Here is a 26,158-nt window from a genome sequence, read left to right on the forward strand (position 1 = left end):
AAGAGCTCAGCAGTTTAAAAAACCTTGTCGATGTGAATCAGATGTGCATAGAATAAAATACTTCACTTGCAAACATTCCTAATTCCGCTAATGAATCAACAATATATCCCGGAGTTTATTGCAGATTTTGTAGGTTCCATAGAAGCCAACTTTCTTCCTTTGGGAGAGTTATCAAAAAATCGACAGGAAATTTCCGAAAACCTTAGATGTCTTCAATTGGCTGGCAAAACCTACCAAGGATTGGGTCACAAATATTATCCAGTATTTTTTGTTTTTCAAGATCCTACTGGATATGAATTTGAATGGATGTTGAGTAATTATAGCTGTCATGCAATTTCTAACTGACAGGATCACATTGAAGGTATTTCCCAGTATTTTCACAATTGAAAGAAACAAAACAGGTTTCAATTTTAAAATACTTCACAGATCAAAAATTTGCAACTCGATTATAATGTTCTCTTGATACCAAATTGGATTCAAGAGTCCTCGCATTTATTAAAAAAAATCAGGGGTAACGACACTTGCTATCAATGGCTTCGCGGACCCCCTGAGAACTCTTCTCGGCCCCCTAGGGGTCCGCGGACCACCAGTTGAAAACGCCTGCCCTAGAGCGTTACGTAATTTGTGGATGGAGCCTTAGTCTGTACAAATTTAGTGACGTTGTGGACGTTGTGTATTCAATTTGACTCTCTGCTATTTTATTTACAGCTGCAATGCAACGCTGTTCTCAGTGTAGTCTGTATTTTTCTGCATTGGTCATTTCAAAGAGTAGAACATAATGAGTGACGTTTAATTTCAAAATTTGTCAACAAATACAAAAAGTTACCAATACACAAACTAGTTTTTACACAGTTTTGGATTACCGAAGAGAACATTTTAGTTGCCGACAATAGTAATTGCATTGTCGTAAAACGCACAAGTGCCTCGTGACTTTGGTGAGGAAAAATAGATGATTTATAGATGACAAAATAGTGTTTTGTGTATAATAACCAATAAATGAAGAGTGTTCAAGTGTATTTCAGGTGTCTCCTGCTAATTGTTGCGCTTTATTGTTGTGTATAATTTCCTTCTTAACACTTCAGTCGTCGCGCTGTTGTATTTTGTACAACACTGATGAAAAATGCTCGCTTTTTGCTCACAACAGCAGCGTGGTTGTTCTGACGGTGGCGAACCACGCGACGACTGGAAGGTTAAAAGTTCAGCTGCTTAGACTGCCGGGAATACGTAAGTTCCCCTATTACATTTGAATTATATGTCATTTTATAGAGACAACATTTTGGTAGAATACACCGATAATTAGATTTTTAAGTACATATATTGTCAAAGAGTTTCAAATAAGTCGATCAATCATTTTGGGACAGTTCTAGGTTTTGGTCAACCTTTGAATGAATATGCGCCCTTGTAATTGGTTTATGAATATTATCGAATAAAGCATTGAAAAGTTAAGTGCAAAATTGCCATGGTCCCCCTTAGGTCTGATGACAATTTACGCCCATGAAGATCAGATGATGAAAAAAATAGCTGAAATAAAAATTGAGGTTAGGTGTTGGAGCCACCAATGCTCACACCCGCACTCTACAGAAAACGAACCATTCCCTTGTGGGGAAAAGAGGCGTTGATGATGATGATGCTTTTCGGGGAGGTTGGGAAATGGATATGCAAGTGTTGTTGAGGTCTTATTGTGCTATTTTCCAGGTGAGCTGCAAATAGAAATATGCTGTGGAACGGAAAAAAAGTGACTGAGTGGAAAACAACCATTGCAACACCACCGACGACTCCTCTGAGTCGGGCAGGCAGGTGCGAAATTACTTTCCATCGAGACCATCGTGGTAACTTGAATCAATGTAGTTGGTAGATATCGCCAACCGGAGAGGACGATGCTGCTCGTGGTACCGTTAAATGCGGTGTTGTTGGAAGATAATGATGGTTAAATCTGAAGTTTTGACTACATTGAAAGCTGGGAGCGAATTTGCGATAGACTTTTGAATAATGTTAAAATCTTCTGCTGATTTCGATCTGAAAAATAATGCATGAGCAATTTGTTTCTCAAGGGATTTTTAATGGGATTCTTACATGCATTTATTAAATATGAATAGCTTCCATTTATTTTCTTAGCATTTTATTCGATACTCTAACCAATTAAGGGTACGGGGCTGGTGTAGGGGTTAGAACACACGCCTCTCACGCCGAGGACCTAGGATCGAATCCCATTCCCAAGATAGTCTCACATATCGTAGAAAGTTATAGCGACGACGAGGGATGTCACTTTGGTCCCGTCATGATTGGCGTCGAAATTTTGCAGTAAGCCCTGCATCTGAACTATTTACGAGTATCGGATGAATTGTTCAGAAGATATGCCAAAATAACGTTACGCTTGAAAAGGCGCCCCGAAATAAAGTTCATTTCACGAAACGTATTACTCTGCTCTACGGTACGGTGGTTATGGAAACGAAAACGACTGAATCCGGTTGCTTTTCATCTCCCTAAGCCAACGGTGGAACTGCATTTCGCGAAAAAGCGATGTGCATGTGCAGTTTGTACTTACTAAGCATCTATTTCGCCTTTTTTTTTGTCCTCCCATCTACCGGTTTCAGTCCGAGCGCGACTTCAAATGTGTTGTAAATGGGATTATTTATTGGGAGTTGCATTTTTTGTGACGCAGCATAACATGTCCTGTAGGTGGAACCACCGGAGTATGAGATAACTGATGCATATGCTGTAAAGTGACGTTGGAGCGTGAACAAGATCATCCGGGATAAATATTGTTTTTCGTAGAGCGAAAACGAAAACCTGGAGGTTTACAGGATACAAGGAGTGCAAATTGAAAACACGAATGACTCGGCAGCTTACAACAACGTGAAAACAGTGGTGAGAATAGCATTTTTGCAATTCTTATTAAAATCTGGATGTCATTTACAGTTTAGAATTATCGACCTAACACCAACTGCATGTTTTTTCCCCCAATGCATCATAACTTAACGCTTTTGGACACACTAATTTGTTTTCTTTTTTTAACATTTCTCAAGTTACACAACAGTTCATTATTGAAACAAGGGTAATTGCTTGTTAAATGCATATTTTAATGGTGCATATTGCTCTGACCTAATATTAATTGATTTTAAGGATGGTCCCGCCACCAACCCCTACAGAAGTTTGAGCTAGGCGATATATCTTTTAGATATTTAATTATGAGCAATTATAATTATTACAGGTAACTCGCCATAATAAAAAGAAATCAGTCTTGCTGGATAATCGAATAACTATGTTATTTGATCCACAATTGCATATGACATATGGATGATTTAATTCTTAAAAGTTAATAGTTCCATTAAATACCAGACATTCGGAGACATGTTAAAAAACAAACTCCCACAACAGAAAATCCCAAGAGACAAATATACTTACTGCGGAATGAAGATAAACAGGAAAATCGGAATGGTGGTAAACATCAGCGCCCAGAACCAATCCCGCGTAGCCCAGAAGACCATCGGTAGGATGCACAAGCCCGTCGTCCATCCGATACATTGCATCATGCTAATGTAACCACGTCGTTCGCTAGGGAAGTTGAAGGAAAAAAAAAGTTTCATCAGAACCGGAAACAACAAATGTGCGGAATGAAATTTTCAGAACTCGCATCGGTTACCACGGTGTTTTGCACGCCATATTATGGCCGCTATTGTTCGACAACACGCGAAAATGTCTGTCGTTTGGAGCTATACCTTCTTGCTTAGCTGATTGCCACTGTATGATTCCGATATACGCAGACTCTACGTGAATCGAAACACTCAGAGCAACAAAAAATGATGATTTATTGTAACATTGTCGTCTAGGAACTGAATTCATATTTTTCAAGCTAGATCGCACGGCAAGAGAGTCAATTTCACACAAAAATGGTTGCAATGGAATGCTGCATTTGGGTAACGCATCCAATTCTCATCCAGATAAGTTTGAACCAAATGCGATATGAGTGGATTTTAATATTAATATTCTACCGCTGAAATGATTTCACGATGCTTCTGAAGAGCTATATACATTAATAAAAAAATATCAAACAACTCAAAATGTGAAAATATATTTTATATATGTATATATAAGTAAAATGTGAATTCGCAGTAGCCCAATGGAAACCAACCGCTATGACGAACCGACTCGTTACCTTACCTACCTTTTCGATACTTCCATAGCGATGATGAGTGGAGCCTGGAAAATTGAGTTTGACGTGAGGGAGCCCAATACAGCGGCCATGCAGAACACGACGTAGATCGATGCCGTGAACATAGAGATTAGTCGCCCGGCGGTGATTATCAACACGCTGAAAAAGAACACCGGTCGCCGGCCGAGACTAAAAGAAATTAAATTCTGATTAAAAAGGTGGAAAATAATATGCTTCGAATTATGATGATTTGTAAAATCATTCCGATACATGCTATTATACTTTGTTAGCGGAATATTGCTTACTTTAGTAAACAACTTACTTCATTTCTTTTTGTTTACATGATATTAATGAATATAGCCTAGCATTGTTCGAATTTCAAATCCAGAAACAAGACTTACGTGTCGCCCAGCTGACCGAAGATGAACGTTCCAATCAGTTCACCGAAGCGATTGTATACGAATATGTTTGTCTCCCGGAAACCCTTGTCGCAGATCCAATCGTGCTCGGTAATTGGTGTTCGGTCGTAGTACGTCCTGTCATAATCGTATCCATAGGCACAATCTAACAAGAAAAAAAAGGAAATTAATTTTAAATACACTGACTGTAAAACGTATATAAATAAACTTCATCTTGTGAAAAAGTTTGGAGACACCTCCAAACCCTAAAGACATTGGAATCTTATGCCGTAGTGGTTTACAATTTTGGTCGATCAAATATTTAGAAAACCAGATTTTTTTGTAATGTAGAAAAAAATATTAAAAATGGTTTATTTTAATACTAGAGAATTCAGATTAACTTATTCTCTTAACGGCTCATTAATAATTAATTTAATAAATGATTGCGTGTAGATGCAGTTAGTGTGAGATCACTGATTCCGAGGGGTGGATGGTCATCAACACTGTCCTTCAATGCTTTCAAAATTGGTGTAGACCCGGAATCCATATCTAAGGCTATGAATCCCGCATCCTGGCTGCAAGGGATCGATTTCCGAGAATTAATCGAAGATAAAGGACGAAGGACTCCAAATTTTTCCGAACCAACGCTGAATATGGACTCCGGCCCGACAGTCATTTCGTAGAACCAGTCGATGCAAATAGCCTTTCCAATTCTTCTCCAACGCTTCTGCCCACTTTACCGTATATTATCAGAAAGTCAGGGGGTTAAGGACAAAGAGAAATTCGCTATTGCTCTCGGTTCAGCGTTTGTTCCCCATGCAAGGGGCGGCTGATCATCGTCCGAGCTCCAGAGAAGGAATCTAAGCCAAACTGGGCACTATGGTCCTCTGGAAATCTAGGGGGTTGGAGTCAGGCCCTGCAAGTCAGCTGTAAAAATATCAAGTAACGAATAATCAACGAGAGAATACGAACCGAGATAATCGGCGAAGACCACAGCGACGTAAAGGGACTAGCGATTGGAAGCTCGGTAAGTGGAACTGTAAATCTCTCAACTTCATCGGGAGCACACGCATACTCGCCGACGTGCTGAAGGACCACGGATTTGGCATCGCGTTGCCTGAAATGTGTTGAAAGAGATCAATGGTAAGAATGTTTAGAGGTAGCCATACCATTTATCAGAGCTGCGGTAGCACACCCGAGTAGGGAACAGCTTTCATAGTGATGGATGATATGCAGACGCACGTCATCGGGTGGTGGTGGATCAATGAGAGAATGTGCGAGTTGAGGCTCAAAGGCCGGTTCTTCAACTTCATCATAATAAACATGCACAGTCCACACTCCACTCCGGAAGCACTGATGATGATAAAGACGCTTTTTACGCGCAGCTCGAATGTGATTGCGACAGCTGCCCAAGCCACGACGTCAAAATCATCATAGGAGATTTAAACTCTCAGGTTGGCCAGGAGGAGGAATTCAGACCGACTATTGGAAATTTCAGCGCCCACCGGCTGACGAACGAAAACGGCTTACTACTAATTGATTTCGCCGCCTCCAAGAATATGCCCATTGGTAGCACTTACATTCAGCACAGCCTTCCATACCGTTACACCTGGAGATCGCAGTGGTGTGGAGACACACAAATCGACCACGTTCTGATTGATGGACGGCACTTCTCCGACATTATCGATGGCAGGATCTATCGTGGGGCTAACATCGATTCTGACCACTACCTGGTGATGGTTAAACAGCGCCCGAAACTCTCCGTCTTTAACAACGTACGGTACCGACGGCCGCCTCGGTATGGCCTATAGTGGCTCAAGCAATCGGATGTCACAACTGCGTACGCGCGGCACCTCGAGGATGCCTTACCGGAAAAGGGTGAGCTGGATGAAGCCTCTCTTGAGGACTGTTGGAGAACAGTGGAAGCAGCCATCAACAATGCAGCTGAGAGCAACGTCGGGTTTGTGAGACGGAGTCGACGGAACGATTGGTTCGACGAGGAATGTAGACAGATTAAAGAGAAGAATGCAGCGCGGGCGGTCATGCTGCAGTAAGGAACCCGGTAGAACGTGGAACGTTATAAACGGAGATGGTAACAGCAGATCCGCCTCTTTCGGGAGAAAAAAACGCCGCCTGTAGGATACCAGGTCCCAACGTATCACTTTTACATTGATTTCAAGGCGACATACGAAAGTTTATACCGCGTAGAGTTTATATGAAAGTATTGACCGTGTAGAGCTATGGTAAATCATGGCCGTGAACAGCTTTCCCGGGAAGTTCACGAGACTGATAAGAGCGACAATGGAAGGTATGCACAATTGTGGGAAGGTTTCAGGCAAACACTCCAGTTCTTTTGGATCCCGCTGGGGACTACAACAAGGTGGATTTTCGTGCCTGTTACTGTTCGTGCCCTTAACAGCCAGGATACGATTTTTACTAGATCCAGTCAATTTGTTTGCTTCGCTGATGAGATGGACGTTTTCTTGCAAGCACTTGGAGTCTTCGAACGTCGGGTGCTTAGGACGATCTTTAGCGGTGTGCGGGAAAACGGTGTGTGGCGGCGATAGATGAACCACGAGCTCACCCAAATCTACGGCGAACTTAGTATCCAGAAGGATGCCAAAGCTGGAAGAATACGATGGGCAGGGCATGTTGCAAGAATGCCGGACATCAACTCTGCAAAGATAGTGTTCGCTTCAGGGTTGATATAAAAGGCGTGGAGCGCAGTGATCTAGGTGGGCGGATCAAGTGCGTATCGATTCGGCGAGCGTGGGGCAGAATCGAAGATGGAGAAATGCGGCCACGAACCGAGTATTGTGGCGTGAATCTATTACAAAAGGTCGAAAGACAAAAGATTGATAAACAAAAAAGAAAAGACAAAAGGTCGTTAGTTGTTTAGATGTTAACTAAATAAATGAATGAAATAAAATGAATTGAAAATATTGTATCGAACTTTTCAAGAGGAGGGTCATTGCGACCTTGGCTTGGAATTAAAAACCCTTTTCGGATGTCCTTGATCCCCTGAACAACTTTGCTGAAGATCGCTTCTTTGCAAGTCGTAAGGATCTCGAGATATAGGAATGTGAAATTACCTGTTGTGAGGTGATGCTAAACTTTTCAGGGTGTTTCAATATTCAGCTGAGTGTTGCAATACTTATTTTAGTGAGTCCGTATTTATGACGGGTAGTGTAAACCTGAACTGGATTAGTTTTAATACCTAATCTGAATTTTTATTTACAAGTACAGATCAGACTTTCGTCTGCATGACCGTTAGACAACTGATCGTATTAGAGGGTCTTGTCCCGGGAATCCCGGGACAAAAATCCCGGGAAATCCCGGGATCTAAAAAATCCCGAATCCCGGGATATTTTTGAAAATCCCGGGATTTCCCGAAATTGCACATTGAACTAGAAAATACTGTTGTATTATTTTCAAATAATGGCAAGCTGCATGTATTTCCGGTGACTGTTGATACAGGAATGTATTTTAGTTATTGCATTTAGCAATAAGCGTTTTAATTGAGGTTGAAGGCCACTCATGCTTGAACTTGTTTTTATTTTTCTGGTATGTTAGTTACGAAATGTTCAATAAACTTTAGCAGGTAACTCTACGGTTTGTTCCATTTGACAATAAATTCTTTGGTGCTTAAATAATTCATCATATTAAAATTTTATTGACGCCATTTTATCTTTCCGTACCCGTTTTAGTTTGCCCGGTGCACCTTACAATTTTCCAGGACGAATATGCCTGTGTTTGTCAGGTCATCAATTTAAAAGCATGAAGATTCCATTTGACACAACAATGTAAATAAATTGCATAAGCATGAGAGTAGATTTTAAAAGATATGGTAAAATTTGAGAGTGATTGGTATCACCTATATGTACTATACCTTATGCATCACGATTGATTTTCGTTTCAAATTAAGTGTAATAAATGCCTGTTGACTTTAACTGGAGATAGGTGAAATATTGATGAATGAAATCTAACACAGTATTGTTCTTGTCTATTATAATTCAACTTAACCTTCGAAAGCAGGTTCGGGTATTGTGGAACTGCTCTATAAGCCTAAACAAAGCTTCAATACGCGCTCTGGTCGTTCTATAGTCGGTTTGGAAACATTTGATTTTTGTCCCGGGATCCCGGGAAATCCCGGGATTTTTTTGGGTCCGGGAAACAAGACCCTCTAGATCGTATGTTGATCTGCACAGAATATATTTTTGCTTTGCACTTTAAACACTACAAACGAACATTTCAGTAAATGAATTTATGCTACATGATAATAATATTTACATCATCATGGTTGCCCGCTTGATATAAAAGTTGAGCTTTTTGCATGTTTCCAGTAAATGAACATTTGTCCAAAATTTTGTTGGAATCGGTGATGGTCGAGTACAACTGCTGTGGAAACTGTGGAATTATTATTATTATTTGTCTTTATTAGGGAGATTTAACTGTGGAATAACCAATACCTGTTTAGAATTTTCACTCCATTTCTTTTTTTTCTGGTAATATGGGTAAAGGATGGACGAGGCCAAACACGACGAAATGATGATGATGCATTGTGGGATTTTCGAATAGAATGGGCCTCAGCTGCTGTGTTGTTATCTCCCATTTAATTTGCATAAACATTGCTGCCGGGCTGGGAAGCAATCCTCTCCGAAGAGCAGTTACGACGAAAATAAACCTTTATCTTGCGAAACCGGCGTTTCTGGTTGATACAAGAATCTGGAAAGCGTCTTAGTTTTGCATCAGCGGAAATGCCGGTGGGAAAAAAATGGCAACCGCAGCGATGTTTGAGCCGTGATGAAAGCCGAAGAAGGGATTGTATTTCCAGTCGTTATTTTTACTATGGATTCCATATAAGAACGCGGCAAGGAAAATTGATGCTCGGGTTCAGTGGAAACTGGAAAAGCAAGGGATGCACATCTTGAGATTGTAGATAGAGCATTTCAAAGACTTCTCGCTCGATTACAAAATGTTTGCTTTGCTGAAGGATTTTATTTTTTATCAGAACGACGTTGCTTCGTGTTTCGCATCCAACAACTTTGGCGTTAGTGTGATTGGGAAAAGGATAATCTGGGTGAAACTATAACATGACGACCCACGTTTTTTGTATCGTTATCCGTCGTCAATGTCGTTGTAGTGCTTGCTGATGGCTATTGCCGTTGTTCGTTTTTATGGCGATGTTTACAGCAACACTTAGGCAAATTGATTCCCTTTTCGCTGAAGAGCGTAAGGGTTTCACGATGCTTGCAAAAGATGAGGGTGTTTTGTAGCCGATATGATGTGATTTTTTTTTATTAAGTTCAAAGTAACTTGTGAATAAAAAAAAAGAGGGATAGAGTTTGGCTCACATTTTGCATATATTCTCGATGTGCTACAATCGATATTATTGTGGTCTACAATGTTCACGTTATTCGCGAAGCAAACAAACTGAATAAATAAACTGGATCTGTTAAAAATCGTTCCTTTGTTGTTTCGGGGGATTTCAATAAAATCTATTTTTAATACAGAAATATGAATCCTTTTTTTCCTGTTCGATGAATTGAATAACCAAAAATGTAGTTTAAATTGCATTCACATCCCAATGAAACCAGTATTCTCTACAACTTTGACGACTTTTAGCACCAAATTTTGAACTGCTAAAATATTATCGAGAAAGACAGCGGAATAAGCAATCAAAATGTTACTGGGAAAACGTAAATCGATCTTTGAACAACGTGGAAAAAAATATTTTTCTTTGCTGTGTTCAGGGATCGAAAAAATACTGTAGCATACATTTATCACCTTTACATTGATATAGGATGACCCAGAAAGTATGGGCACGATTATGATAATGAGAATCACAATATTTTTTGCAAACATATTTTTATATTGTTATGTTTTTCATTGGGGTATTTTAGATGCCGCCTGTGAAAATTTTGTTTGATAAAATAAACTTTTAAATTGCAATTTTTGTTTCTAAAAAATCAATTCTTATCTGGCAAGCGCAAGCAACTTTTGTGTTTTGTTGGAACTTAACTAGTAATTAATATTTTCATCGATGTGATGAGTTCAAGTACATTGTATCTAAGATGTTCCATGAGAATTTTTGTTTCAAATACTATTTGGCTTTGATAGGAAAAATGTGAACATATGGTAAAATTCTAAAAAAAATCGCTAGATTTTGCCACCACATAAGATAACTTTACGAAATCATAGCTTTTCAGGTATTTTCAATATAAATAAAAATTGTTCATTTCAAATTAACGAATGTAAAATTTTTATATTTTTGGATAGGCAGCAGAAATTTAATATTTTTACATGTTTTAACGTATAAACATATACTTGGTTGACCCTTTTAAAGATCGACCACAGTTGAAATCGGATTTTTAGTTTCTATTTAAATTTCGTATACTTAAATTTATATTTTTTTTATAAAATAACGCGATGTGTGCAAAACTGATAAGAGGAGCTTTTAGGAATGTAACACCATCAACAAATAGGTAACGAAAAGAGTCACTCAAAATTCAAAATCTGTTCTTGATAAGTGCAAGAATAAAATGTGTCAAAATCAGAATTTCACTGCACTGGTCTTGAAATGGCAGTCGTGCCCATACTTTCTGAGACACCCTATATGCTCTTACATGATCATCAAAATCCAATGCAAACCAAAATCTTGCAAAACAAATAAATGCAATATCGCTTTAAAATTGTAAAACTACAATTTTCATCTTCTAAAAAGGGTTATTAATACCCGAAAGCGAAAAGATTCAAGAACAATGCACTTTGAACAATGGTCCAATGGTTTATATTTGGGGTATGTTACCTTCAGAGAAGTTGTTCGTAATTTAATTTCGCTTATTCTAAGAAAAAATTGCATTGAATGATCCTTATTTAGATATCAATTTTGGACCAAATTTTCTTGTTTGAGGACATTGGCATTTGCGTTCTTCAGCAAATTTTAAAAAAAAGACAGTTTTGATCTAACTCTTCGTTTGAGCGTAATGAATTAATTCTGAAAGTTTCAACATCGGGTGAATCTAATAAAAAATAGCAGAAAATGTAGACCCAATTATGCATTTTACTATTTAGTCAATCAGCAATAACTTCAAGTAGCAGCCAAGGTCGCAATGACCCTCCTCTTGAAAAGTTCGATACAATATTTTCAATTCATTTTATTTCATTCATTTATTTAGTTAACATCTAAACAACTAACGACCTTTTGTCTTTTCTTTTTTGTTTATCAATCTTTTGTCTTTCGACCTTTTGTAATAGATTCACGCCACAATACTCGGTTCGTGGCCGCATTTCTCCATCTTCGATTCTGCCCCACGCTCGCCGAATCGATACGCACTTGATCCGCCCACCTAGATCACTGCGCTCCACGCCTTTTATATCAACCCTGAAGCGAACACTATCTTTGCAGAGTTGATGTCCGGCATTCTTGCAACATGCCCTGCCCATCGTATTCTTCCAGCTTTGGCATCCTTCTGGATACTAAGTTCGCCGTAGATTTGGGAGTTCTAGCTTGTGATCCATAAGAGATAGAAAGTTCGGGTCTTCGGCAAAGTTGCTCAGGGGTTCAAGGACATCCGAAAAGCGATCAGTTTAGTTCGCGATTTTGCCGCTAGGTAGCGCTAGTGAGCATGCAAAATTGAGCATTTCAAACTAGTTCTAGCTTGTGATCCATAAGAGATAGAAAGTTCGGGTCTTCGGCAAAGTTGCTCAGGGGTTCAAGGACATCCGAAAAGCGATCAGTTTAGTTCGCGATTTTGCCGCTAGGTAGCGCTAGGTAGCATGCAAAATTGAGCATTTCAAACTAGTTCTAGCTTGTGATCCATAAGAGATAGAAAGTTCGGGTCTTCGGCAAAGTTGCTCAGGGGTTCAAGGACATCCGAAAAGCGATCAGTTTAGTTCGCGATTTTGCCGCTAGGTAGCGCTAGTGAGCATGCAAAATTGAGCATTTCAAACTAGTTCTAGCTTGTTATCCATAAGAGATAGAAAGTTCGAGTCTTCGGCAAAGTTGCTCAGGGGTTCAAGGACATCCGAGAAGCGATCAGTTTAGTTCGCGATTTTGCCGCTAGGTGGCGCTAGTGAGTATGCAAAATTGAGCATTTCAAACTAGTTCTAGCTTGTGATCCATAAGAGATAGAAAGTTCGAGTCTTCGGCAAAGTTGCTCAGGGGTTCAAGGACATCCGAAAAGGGAACGGTTTAGTTCGCGATTTTGCCGCTTGGTGGCGCTAGTGAGCATGCAAAATTGAGCATTTTGAACTAGTTCTAGCTTGTGATCCATAAGAGATAGAAAGTTCGGGTCTTCGGCAAAGTTGCTCAGGGGTTCAAGGACATCCGAAAAGCGATCAGTTTTGTTCGCGATTTTGCCGCTAGGTAGCGCTAGTGAGCATGCAAAATTGAGCATTTCAAACTAGTTCTAGCTTGTTATCCATAAGAGATAGAAAGTTCGAGTCTTCGGCAAAGTTGCTCAGGGGTTCAAGGACATCCGAGAAGCGATCAGTTTAGTTCGCGATTTTGCCGCTAGGTGGCGCTAGTGAGTATGCAAAATTGAGCATTTCAAACTAGTTCTAGCTTGTTATCCATAAGAGATAGAAAGTTCGAGTCTTCGGCAAAGTTGCTCAGGGGTTCAAGGACATCCGAAAAGGGAACGGTTTAGTTCGCGATTTTGCCGCTTGGTGGCGCTAGTGAGCATGCAAAATTGAGCATTTTGAACTAGTTCTAGCTTGTGATCCATAAGAGATAGAAAGTTCGGGTCATCGGCAAAGTTGCTCAGGGGTTCAAGGACATCCGAAAAGCGATCAGTTTAGTTCGCGATTTTGCCGCTAGGTAGCGCTAGTGAGCATGCAAAATTGAGCATTTCAAACTAGTTCTAGCTTGTGATCCATAAGAGATAGAAAGTTCGGGTCTTCGGCAAAGTTGCTCAGGGGTTCAAGGACATCCGAAAAGCGATCAGTTTAGTTCGCGATTTTGCCGCTAGGTAGCGCTAGTGAGCATGCAAAATTGAGCATTTCAAACTAGTTCTAGCTTGTGATCCATAAGAGATAGAAAGTTCGGGTCATCGGCAAAGTTGCTCAGGGGTTCAAGGACATCCGAAAAGCGATCAGTTTAGTTCGCGATTTTGCCGCTGGGTAGCGCTATTGAGCATGCAAAATTGAGCATTTCAAACTAGTTCTAGCTTGTGATCCATAAGAGATAGAAAGTTCGGGTCTTCGGCAAAGTTGCTCAGGGGTTCAAGGACATCCGAAAAGCGATCAGTTTAGTTCGCGATTTTGCCGCTAGGTAGCGCTAGTGAGCATGCAAAATTGAGCATTTCAAACTAGTTCTAGCTTGTTATCCATAAGAGATAGAAAGTTCGAGTCTTCGGCAAAGTTGCTCAGGGGTTCAAGGACATCCGAGAAGCGATCAGTTTAGTTCGCGATTTTGCCGCTAGGTGGCGCTAGTGAGTATGCAAAATTGAGCATTTCAAACTAGTTCTAGCTTGTGATCCATAAGAGATAGAAAGTTCGAGTCTTCGGCAAAGTTGCTCAGGGGTTCAAGGACATCCGGAAAGCGAACAGTTTAGTTCGCGATTTTGCCGCTAGGTGGCGCTAGTGAGCATGTAAAATTGAGCATTTTGAACTAGTTCTAGCTTGTGATCCATAAGAGATAGAAAGTTCGGGTCTTCGGCAAAGTTGCTCAGGGGTTCAAAGACATCCGAAAAGGGAACAGCTTAGTTCGCGATTTTGCCGCTAGTGAGCATGCATTCAAAAATGAAGTGTCACATGACATGAATCATTTGGATATAAAGCGAATCATATCTGAATAAATTGAACAAGAATGTAATCGGTCCTGAATTACTTGTGCATGAAGTGAATATTACCTTAAACACTTAACTATGAATCAGACATGAATCACATGAAGTGATTCTCACCTGAAACACTTGAATATGAAGCTAATTGGACATGAGTCTCTTGGATATGGAGCTAGTCAAATCTAAAATATTGAATATAAAGTGAATGAGACCTGAATGCCTTAAATTTGCTTCAAAAATCAAACATCAATCACTTGGACATTGAACTTATCAAATCTGAAAAACGTACATAAAGTGATTCAAATCACTTCAACTTCCAAATGTCAAAGGATTTCTGAGCAGCATTCTGGAAATTCTATCTTATCAAATTTATAATGTTTAGGTACAGTCATCCCTCCAGAGTAAACTGTTTCTTGAATGCCCTTGACTTTCCGAACAACTATGCCGAAGACTCAAACTTTCTATCTCATCTGGCTCAAAAGATAGTATTTGTTTCATATATTTAATTAAATATGCGTACTAGTGTAACCTAGTGGCAAAATTAGGAACCAAAAAATTTGATATTTGGATGTACTTTACTTTATTTCTGTTCGTTACTTACTAAAGACTCGAACTTTCTATCTCTTGTGGATCGCAAGCTAGAACTAGTTCAAAATGCTCAGTTTTACATGCTCACTAGCGCCACCTATCGGCAAAATCTCGAACCAAACTATCTGTCTTCCGGATGTCCTTAGGGGCCCAGATAGCCGTAGCGGTAAACGCGCAGCTATTCAGCATAACCATGCTGAGGGTCGTGGGTTCGAATCCCGCTGGTCGAGGATCTTTTCGTAAAGGCAATTTTCTCGATTTCCAGGGCATAGAGTATCTTCGTACCTGCCACACGATATACACATGCAAAAATGGTCAATCGGCAAAGAAAGCTCTCAGTTAATAACTGTGGAAGTGCTCATAAGAACACTAATCTGAGAAGCAGGCTTTGTCCCAGTTGGGACGTAACGCCAGAAAGAAGAAGATGTCCTTAACTTTCTGAACAACTTTGCCGAAGACTCGAACTTTCTATCTCATGTGGATCAGAAGTAAGAACTAGTTTAAAATGCTCAATTTTGCATGTTCACTAGCGCCACCTAGCGGTGAAATCTACAACCTAACAGTTTGTCTTCCGGATGTACTTGGCCTTCTTAACAACTTCGCCGAAGACTCGAACTTTCTATCTCTTATGGATCACAAGCTAGAACTAGTTCAAAATGCTCAATTTTACATGCTCACTAGCGCCACCTAGCGGCAAAATCGCGAACTAAACTGATCGCTTCCCGGATGTCCTTGAACCCCTGAGCAACTTTGCTGAAGATCGCTTCTTTGCAAGTCGTAAGGATCTCGAGATATAGCAATGTGAATTAACCTGTTTTGAGGTGATGCTAAACTCTTAGGGGGTGATTCCCCAACTAACAATTCAGAGCCACAAACAAGCATGCATGTTTAATTATTGTTCAATAATGGTAATGGCAGCTGAATAAAAAATTGGCTCTATAAAGAGCTGAGAAGGTGCTTTTTTAACACAAACTTAGATCAATGTTCAACGTTATGCATTAGAATGAACAAAAGTTGAATCGCCACTTATTAAACGTTTCCAAAGATTCTCATTCGACTAGTCAAGATTGTTCTACAAATGAGCTGAACAAGACATGTTTCCCCCAATTAAAAAGCCAATATTCCACTAAACAAATGTATATGTATAAAAGGATATTCAGAAGACGAACTAACGTTTTACTTGCGTCGCACTTCAGCTATTCCCACATGTTTAACATAAGCATGAATAAGAGCTGAATAAGTATCTTATAAAATCCTAAGTATATTATAAGAACAGTTGATCCAATAGAGGCCAAAATGACGATTAATAAACACATTGTTCAGCAATAAATAAACCTTGTCAAAGCGATCACACTATAGCTAAATTTCATAAAATGGACAAAATATCCGAAATTCGTGTTGAGTTCCGAATGCATTTCAAAGCTCATAAATTATGCTTTCTTAAAACTTTTTAAATAGCTGTTCAGAAAATAAACATGGTCAGTCTCCAGAAATGCAGAATTATTGTGAAAAACAAAAATAAACATTTAAGCTAAGTATTTCGAGTAGGAGCAAAGTATTGACAAACAAAGCGTGATATTGACTTGATTGACATAAAAGATAAAATATCTGAAAAATTTTGTTCCTGGAACTTCTAAACCTATGAAAAATTTTATGTACGTAGATCTAATGAATAGCTCGCAGCTATTGGTGAACTCTTGCAGAATCTAAATATGACATGCCAATTTTGTTTTAGTAGTTTATTTGAGATATCATTTCCAGATATTTTATATCATATATCTATCAAATTAATATGACTTTTAGCTACCCATGTTATGTTTTCAATTGCTAAGCTTTTTTCGCCTGCTCGGGATGTTTTTCCGTACAAGAAAAATGGAAATTTCTTTGACAAAATTGATTAAATAAATTTCTATAGCCAGCTACATTTGAAATGACATTTCTTCATAACTGAATAAATACTGCGCTCTAAGAAAAATGATTTACTCGGCCATTTCCAAAAATAAAAATCGCATCAAGATATTCGAATATTTTTCTATTCAGGTGGGGTCTGAGGACTAACCCTTCAAATGATTCACATATATTCATACAGAGAACTTTTACTTCAATGCATTTGTAATAGGTTTATGAAAAATACAAATAAAAAAAATAATCAACCTATAATTTATAAAATTATTTAAGTTAATTAATCAGTTTTGAACAAACTAAAACTTATTATGAAATTAGATTAATCATTTCAGACTGTTTTTACTTTGTGTAAATAAACATTATTTTGACCAACATCGACATCAATTTTCTCACTGTGCGCTAAAAATAGCCGACTGAACTCAGCTTGGATCAGCACTAAACAGCAGCTGAATAATATGCTTGTTCAGTTGTAGATTAGCGTACCATGTGTTGATTAGACGTTGTCGAATAGAAGCTCGAACATGGTCAATATTCAGCTATGAGAAGTTTATATTTTGCACTGGACGGTATAATCATCAATTCTAGGATGGCGCAGATGGCAAGGCATACCGCTGACGATTGGAAGGTCTCGAGTTCGAATCCAGTATACGGGCGATTTTTAAATAAGATTGTTATACTATCATAATAATAATAGTGCACACTACATTTATAAAGTGCCTAGAAAAATATTGTTTTGTTTTTATTAGTCTTTAATTATTTTTGACCAGCCGTATAAAAGCTGAACTAAATGCTTGTAAAACGTTTTTAAAGCTGAAAAATAAAGTTGGTATTCAACGACATGCTTTAAAATTTCTCCAAATTTGTGTGAACAATGCTTTAACAAAGGTTGGCCATGGAAATTATTAAAATGTTATAAAACATGATGCTGGATAAAACTGCCAATATTGGGTTTGTTAAATGAGTGAATGTTAGTTGGGTCATTATTCAGCTGGGTGTTGCAATACTTATTTCAGTGAGTCCGTATTTATGACGGGTAGTGTATCTTAACTCAGGGTTTTGCATGATCTTGGTCAGTGACTTGAGAACCCAGAAATTTAAGTTGGCGACGAGCGAAAAAGTTACTAAATGCCGGAAAGTGAAGGTGATCGATAAAGCAGCCATTTCATCTAGTAGCAGAGCAGTTTTATCAGCTCGAGCGAAACGGTTTAGGTAGATGCCATCCCGGCAGCTGTTTTCCTTCAGTTTTGTTGTCAGCGGTTATAGTGCGTTAGAAGCAAGGATAAGACGCCATCGCACTGAAAACAGATTGCCGAAATCTTTGGTGATAGCGTTTACTTTTCATGGTGAACGGCATCCGCAGGCAAATTGAAGCAAGCTGGTAATCTAAATTGAGGTGAGTTGTTCCATAAGTAAATCACTGATTATTCAAAATAAGTGATTTTAGAAGCTTCATTGAACGCCATTCTGCAAAACAAGCGGTTGAAGACATTCTTTGTAAATCTTCATAGTTTATTTCAGTGGTGAAATAATAACTTACAGAATTGAAAAGGAATTGTATCCATTACTGCGCGCTAGATTACTGGTGCTTGTGTTCTGCGACCTCTTCAGCATAATCAGGGTGGTTCGAATTCGATTGTCCTTCATAGATTTCACTTATACACTATAGTTCAGGAATTCTTTCTGGAAATATATAAGATTCCTCCAGAAATTTCTTTAGTGGTTCATCCTGAGTTTTCTGCAGAAATTACGCCAGGAATTTATAACGAAGTAACCTTAATAGCTTGATTCTGAAATTTCATTGATATTTCATACAAAAAGTTTCAGTTCTCCTTCAGAAAATTCTCCAGAGATTCATCCAGGTTAGTTCAGTAATTACTTCAGAAATTCCTCCAGCGTATAACTTTTGAGATAAATCCAGAAAATTCTTTATAAATTGACTTCTTCGTAATTTAATACAGAGCCTCCTCCTGATTTTTTTTTTGAGAACTACCAATCAAATTTCTCTTCTGGAGGAATCCCAAAAAATTTTCCATGAATTCGTTCTAAATTTCCTCTGGGAATGTATCCAGAAATTGTTCCTGGCATTCCTTTAAAAATTTCTCCAAAAAATTCTTCAGAGAATCCTTCAGAAATTCCTTCAGGCAGTGATGCATTTTAAACTGAACGCTTGCCAAAAGTGAACTGAACGCGTTCTAAATTTGCACGTGAACGCAGTAAACATTGAACTCTCGTGCAAAATTCTGACGCTGCTCACGAACGGCCCGTTCATTTTAAAATGCACTACGAAGCACGAAACTAAAAAATACTTCTTTAAACTATATTGAGTCCATATCATGCACAATGTATGGAACCTTAAATGTCCCTTGACAGCTTCAGTAAATCTTTCTACTTTTAAATTTGTGTTTGCAATTTCCCATCGTAATAGGCTGTTTTTCATCACGTCAATCTGTCATGAAACGGCCTACTTTCCTGCACTGAAGTATGCAGTGCGGGAATAGTCATTACCTAACTGAAACCAGTGCTGTAATGATTAATTACGCAACGCTTTCTCATTACGCAACTGTTTTGAGTTGCGTAATGAATCATAACACAACAATTTCTCAGAAATTGTAAAATAATGGTGAATGCATTCCGACATAATATCTGACCCTTAAGTAGTCTTCTACGAAATTGCAAAAAATGTTGTACGCAACAAGTTGCAGAACTCGATTTCCACAGCACTCGTCGTAATTATCCTACTCGGCAAGCCTCGTAGGATACATTTACGACTCGTGCTGTAGAAATCATCATTCTGCAACTTGTTGCGTAAACTACTATTTTCATCCACCATGAAACAATTTTCCGTTTGCGTTCACTTTTCAGCTCTTCTGAGTTCAAATTTTTGAACTGATCAATTTTCAAGCCTACTTGGTCGGTGTTCAGACAGACTGAACCAAGTGTTTTTTGAATGATTTCAGGGAAACGTACCCCAAGCGTTCGGAATAACAAAATATTGGCATTATTTGCTGTAATAATGTAACTTATCTGTTTGATGAACCAACTGTATCAAAACAGCATCGGAAAAATCAGAATTGATAGAGTCCTTGACTAATCTTCGAAAGGCCAAAATATCGTCTAGTCCGGTCTGTCTGAACACCGACCACTCGATCTCTCGTTCAAAAATTTAAACTGGAACGCAAAATGAACGCGTTCAAATGCAACACTGCCTTCAGGAATTCTGCTTAAGATTTGTTTCAAAAATTTATGCATAAAATTCCTTTAAAAAAATTACATTCTAGGATTCTTCGATAACGTGCTTCAGCGATTTTTACAGAGTTGACTCAACGATTTTTTTCTGCAGTTCCTCTAGAAGTCCAGGATATTTTCCATGAATTGATTTGCTTCAGGAATTATGAATTACTGCAAGGATTTTTACAAGAATTCAACCAGAAATACGTCCAGAAAATTTTTTCAGAAGGTCCGTCGGAAACTCCTCTATCTATTCCTACAGAAATTGCTTCATAAATTTTACAATTTCTCCTCTGAAAATTACTTCAATGCTTCCATCAGAAAATTTCCAGGGATTCTCTCAGAAAATCCTTCATTGATTCAGTCAGTATTCTTTCGATATTCGGTTAGTAACTATTTCTAGAGTTCTCAAAGGTACTCTTTTTAAAATATGCATGATAAATTGTTCAAGAAATCGTCAAAAATATTTACAAAAATTCCCATGTAACATTAGTAGCTGAGAGAGCTACTTTTCAGCAAAATTATTCATTGGGTTGCTTCTGAAATTTCTCCAGGGAATCAACCACGAATTTCTACATGATTTTTTACAGGAAAATATCCAAAAAATCATGATTTTCACCGGGAATGCCTACAGAAATTTACCCAGTGAAATTATTCTAGTTATTACTTATGATTTTGTTTTATAAAGAATCCTCCAGATAATTCTCCACGAATTCCTCCTAATTTTGTCATGGACTGCAAATTTCTCCAACAATTGCTCCAGTAATTACTGCATAGTTTCAGCAAGGAAATCTTCACTTTTTTTCATAAATCCCATTTAGGTATTCTGCCATGTACTCTTTCAGTAGAGTTTACATAATTTTGTTCATGATTTTTTTTTTGAGGTATTTCTCCAGACACATCTGAAAAACCTCACCAAGAGATTCCTCCAGATATACCTCTGTCAGGAATTCCTCAGAAGATGAATGTATCAAGGGATTTCAAAGCCTTTCAGAATTTACATCAGAGATTGTTTCAGGAATAGGAATGTAGATGAATTGCTAAAGTAAGGCCTGAAGAATTACTTGAAGATATTCTTTGTGGAATCCCTTGAGATATTTTTGGAGGAATCCCTGAAGGAATTTCCTCAAAAACACCATAAACAGTCCCTGCAAATATTCCTGGAGGAGTTTCTAGAGAAATCCATTGCGGATTTCATGAAAGAATTTTTAAAACTACTCCGTTCTCAAAACGAAGCGCAGTTAGAAATCCTGAAGGGACCCAAATAATAATTCTTGGAGAAATTGCTGGAAAAATCCCTAGAGAAATTCTTAAAGGAAATCCTCTAGGAATTCCTAAAGAAATGAACCTGCAGGCGAACTCTAAAGGAATTTCCTGAGTATTCCCGGTCTCCTAGGAGGAATTCCTGAATGAACTTCCACAGGAAGTTTTAGGAGAACCTTGGAAACTATTCTGTAAGGATAACTGAAAAATCTCTACATGAATTTTTGAAACTATTCTTAAGCGATTCCTAAAGTAAACTTTACATTGCTCCTATCAAACATCTTCCAGTGCTTCTTCTAGTGCTTTCCCTGGTAATCCCTCCTTCACCTCATCAAGGAGATCCTCCATGGATTCCACCAGGAAGCTTTCAGGGATTCCACGAGAAAAAATGCAAAAGAATGCACCAAAACTTCCTACATGGGATATCATCGGGTATTTCTTTATAGATTTCGCTTGCATTATTTGAGAGGGTTTCCCAGGTTATCCTCCGGTATTCCTCTAGAGAATCTTCAATAAATTCTTTTATAAATTCCACCAGTGTTTCCTTCAAAGATTCTTCCTTGAATCTCTGAAGGGACCCTAGGAGGCATTTGTCCGGGGATTTCTGCATGAATAACTTCAAGAATACACCATAAATTTCTCCGAGGATTCCTAGTGGAATTTATCCATAAATTCCTTCCAGTATTTCTTGAAGGATTTTCCAAAGATTTCGCCAGGAATAACCTAAGAGAATCCATTAGGAACTACTTTAGGGGTCTTTGAAAGAATTCTTGTTTTGAATCCCAGGAGGAACTCCTGATAGAGTCACTGGATGATATACTGGTGAATACCCAAATCACTGAAATCCTTATAAGAAATTTATGGTAAAAATTCAGGAGGAATTCCTGAAAATCCTAAAGAATCCCTGGAAATATTCCATGAGAAATTCCTTGAAAAATCCGGAAGAATCCCTTGAGGATTTCCGGGATTGATTCCTTAAGGAACTCCGGGAGGAATTCCAAGATGTATTCGACAAAGAATCTTTTGAGAAATTCCGGAAGGAATTTCTTGATTAATCAATCATATTAATATGCAATAAATTTCTGTTGGCATCCCTGAAAGCATGTCTAATAACCATTGAAAACCCATGGAGATATTCTGGATGGAATTCCTTCAGGATTAATTCCTTGAGGAATTTGGGGAGGCATCCTTTGATTAATTCCGGGAGGAATACCTTAAGGTATTCCGGGAGGACTCTCTTGAAGAGTTCCTGGAGGAATCTCTTAAAGAATCTCCTAGAGAAACCCCTGTAAGAAAATTCTGGTAGAATCCTTTCATACGTTCCGGGAGGAATGATGGAACCCAGAAAAACCCTTGATAAATTCCTGATAGAACTTCTGATGGAATCCCAGAAGGTGTTCATGATGAAATCCCAGGAAGATTTTATTATGAAATGTTAGAAGTATTAATATATTCTCTAGAGGAATTCAAGATGCAATCTCCGCAGAAACTCCTGATGGAATCCCTAGAGAAACTTCTGAAAGAACCCTTGAAGGAATTCCAGAAGTAGAACTTTGTTGTTATCCCTGTAGGAATTCCTTATTGAATCCCTATAGAAACTCCCCATGAAATCGCAACAAGAATTCCTATTGAAAGACTCAGAGGAACTCCTGTGGGAATCCCTGCAGAAACTTTTAATAGAATCTCTGGAGATTTTCCAGGTGAAATTTCTAAAACAAATGCTTATGACATCCCTGAAGGAACTGTTGAAATATCTAAAAGAACTCCTGATGTAATCCCCAGAAGAACTTCTGATAATCTCTAGAAGAACTTTTGATGTAATCTTTGGAGGAGTTTCAGGTGGAATATCTGAAGAAACTTCTGATGCAATTTCTAGAGGAACTCCTGAAGGATACTCTACAGGAACTCCTGTTGAAATTTCTGAAGAAATTACTGCTGATTGTACCCCGTTTGGCATAAAGTCGTTTGGCATAAGGTTGTTTGGCATAAAACCGTTTGACATAAAGTCGTTTGGCATAATGGTCGTTTGGCATAAAGGCCGTTTGGCATAATGATTGACTTAGAATAAGTATCGGCATTTTTGATGCTTTCACCGAGATCAACACCACCGAGACCATAGCAAAATTGTTTGGTAGGTTCGCAACAAGCGTGGTGTTCGTTCAGTGATTTTTTAAGCTATGAATGACAAAAATTGTTGTGAGATTAGAGAGCATTACTAAATAAAACTCGTGGCGGGTCTGGTGGAAGATCTTTTCGTAATAATATTTTTCTGTACATCCCAGAACATAGAGAATCTTTGAGCTTGTTGCGATGTACATATTTGAAAATAGTAAATTGGCAAAGAATGTTCGCAGTTATTAATAAAGGGAACGCTCATAGAATATTTGCAGATTGTAGATATTATAGATATCTATAATAATATTTATAGATGCAAATTACTTGGTAAAAGTGGAGAAAATTTATTTGCAAAATGTTAAAAGCTTTTATCCATAGATCTTTTATTGCAGCATAATGCAAAAATAGCCGAAATACGAAAGCAGATTATGTATCGTTTGAATTGTTTAAGGCTCTAACGCAAAAAAATCTTCTCACATCATAACTCAAATGAACAACACATTTTTGAAAGAATATAATTGTGGCTAAACTTTTCAACGATTCAATATACATTTTAATTTTGGAAGTGTACATCAAAAACACCGTCTATTATCGAAAGAATGAAGAAATTGTGATTGAAATGAAATATTTTCCAACATATCTCGAAAGGAGATCATGCATTTGCAAAAAAGGTATGTAGAAAATTGGTTCTAAAGTAATTATCAGTCTAACAGCACGTATTGCAAGAATTGATAGTACAGCAAAATATAAAAATGGTTAGCATTTAGATTTTTTAAATAATAAAATTCAAAACAGTATAAATATAAAGAACAGCCTTTTTGAAAAGAAGGCAAAACTTATTATTAAACCAATAGAATATTGGACGCCAAAATTTTTTGCGGCAGAATGAAACGAAAAGACTTAAAAAATGCGTTCAGATTCATCGAAGTGATTATGCTACTTTTCCCCGAATGTCGTTTCTCCGAATGTCAGTTCCTTGAATGCCAGTTCCCCGAATGACCCTTTTTGCCGAATTCCATTTCCCTGAATGACCCGTTTCCCCGAAAAGTGATGCAGTTTAAATAGGTGCTATAATAGTCTTCAGTGGCTAGTTAGTGAAAGAGAAAGAACGATAAGCAATCAAAAGAAGGAGGTATTCTGTCATTCTTGGCTATACACATCTTGGCAAAAATGCTGAGGACGTTAAAACTCGAAACAACCGCCAATTCAATAAAGAAGGGTGCATATTAGATGGCAAGTTCGTTTACCATCCTGAAATGTATAAAGTTACTTCAATTATGAGTGCTAAAAACTTTAAGGGGAATGGGCTAATCGGGGAAACGGGATATTCGAGGAACTAGTATTTGGGGAAACGATTTCTCTTTTCGCTGATAACTTGAGCAGATCAATGTTATAGATTGCTGCCCTTTTGTCAGTTGGAAACAGAAAATAAATAAATAAACAAATAGCTCCAAAGAACAGCTTTTGTATTAAAGTTGGTGAAATTTATTTAAATTTCAAATCAACAGTTTTATACCTATAATTATGATTATATCATATTTAGAAAAAAAAAAAACGTTTGAAGGGTAAATTTGTGCTAAATATATCAAAATCTTCAGTGCAAAAGTTTATTCCAATAGCGAAACTCAAAAGAAGAATTAATATTTGGAAGAAGGGTAATTTTTTGATAAATAATAAAATGCTTTTGGCATTAAATTTCCTAATATGTTTTAGTTTATTCAAGATCATATGATTGTTGAATTAAATGTCACTTTGTATCAATTGACTCCAAAACAAGCCTTATATCATCAGACAGATTCAATAGAAACGTAAAAACGAACGTCATCTTAAAAAATCTTGGTTTCAGACTCATTATGCCAAACGATTATTATGCCAAACGACCATTATGCCAAACGACTTTATGCCAAATGACCTACCACCATTACTGCTGGAATACCTGGAGGAACTCATTATGCAATACCTAAAATTAATCCAGATGCATTTCCTTCAAGAAATCCTGATATAATTTCTGGGGGGATTCCAGGTGAAATCTCTGAAGGATCTTCTGATGGAATATCTAGAGGTATTCATTACCCGTAACGCGGGTAGATCACCTTTACGAGGTGCGTTACGGGGTAAGATCTACCATATTGTACTCTTCTTGTATCTGTTTTTGTGAATACTTATAAGTTACGGTCGGAAGAGTATAAGAGAGTAACAAGCCACTAATTTGTCCTAGATGATGAGGAGGTTGAAGTGGAAAAATGGCTCAATCAGCAACTGAGGTTGGTTTCAATGAGACAATTTCTTTCCGAGTTCAAGAGTTTATCATTCGATATCTAGGAGGGAAACGATTCCGAATCAGTGGAGTAGCAGAACTCTTAAATTCTAAAATAAGCTTTCTGTTTCAAGGAATCTAAATATCTCATGCGATGGAACCTGTTCACAGTTTCAAAAAACGACTTTGAATCTTATAAGTAGAAGCAATAATTTGATACGCTAGAGTACCGATGCATGGTCAAAATCAGTATCATTCAACCAGCTTAGTGGCCGAACCTGATTAAGGGGCGCGCTTTTGAGAGTTTAATGGTGACAAACTGTTTTCCACTACAAATTGAACTTTAACACTTCATTTTTTGCAAAGAAAAACAAATATTAAAATCAATAGTAAGGCGAGCAAATACCTTTAAACTCTAATATGTGTTGCTTATCTTGACAGATAGGCCTATTTCGTCTGCGACTTA

At 38.0% G+C, this 26,158-nt stretch overlaps 1 protein-coding gene across 3 annotated transcripts in view; it reads right to left on the minus strand.

The window, feature by feature from the left end:
* Positions 1 to 26,158, minus strand: part of LOC5577500 (solute carrier family 22 member 21) — a 54,339-nt gene that overhangs the window by 14,545 nt on the left and 13,636 nt on the right. For all 3 annotated transcript variants that reach the window (XM_001656469.2, XM_021855858.1, XM_001656470.2), the window contains 3 exons: positions 4,555 to 4,717; positions 4,166 to 4,342; positions 3,406 to 3,555 (listed from right to left, as the gene is read on the minus strand). In XM_001656469.2, the coding sequence (XP_001656519.2) occupies positions 3,406 to 3,555; positions 4,166 to 4,342; positions 4,555 to 4,717 (490 nt within the window). The remainder of the gene's footprint in view (positions 1 to 3,405; positions 3,556 to 4,165; positions 4,343 to 4,554; positions 4,718 to 26,158) is intronic.

The sequence above is a fragment of the Aedes aegypti genome, chromosome 1 (genome assembly GCF_002204515.2).
Source record: "Aedes aegypti strain LVP_AGWG chromosome 1, AaegL5.0 Primary Assembly, whole genome shotgun sequence".
NCBI lineage: Eukaryota > Metazoa > Arthropoda > Insecta > Diptera > Culicidae > Aedes > Aedes aegypti.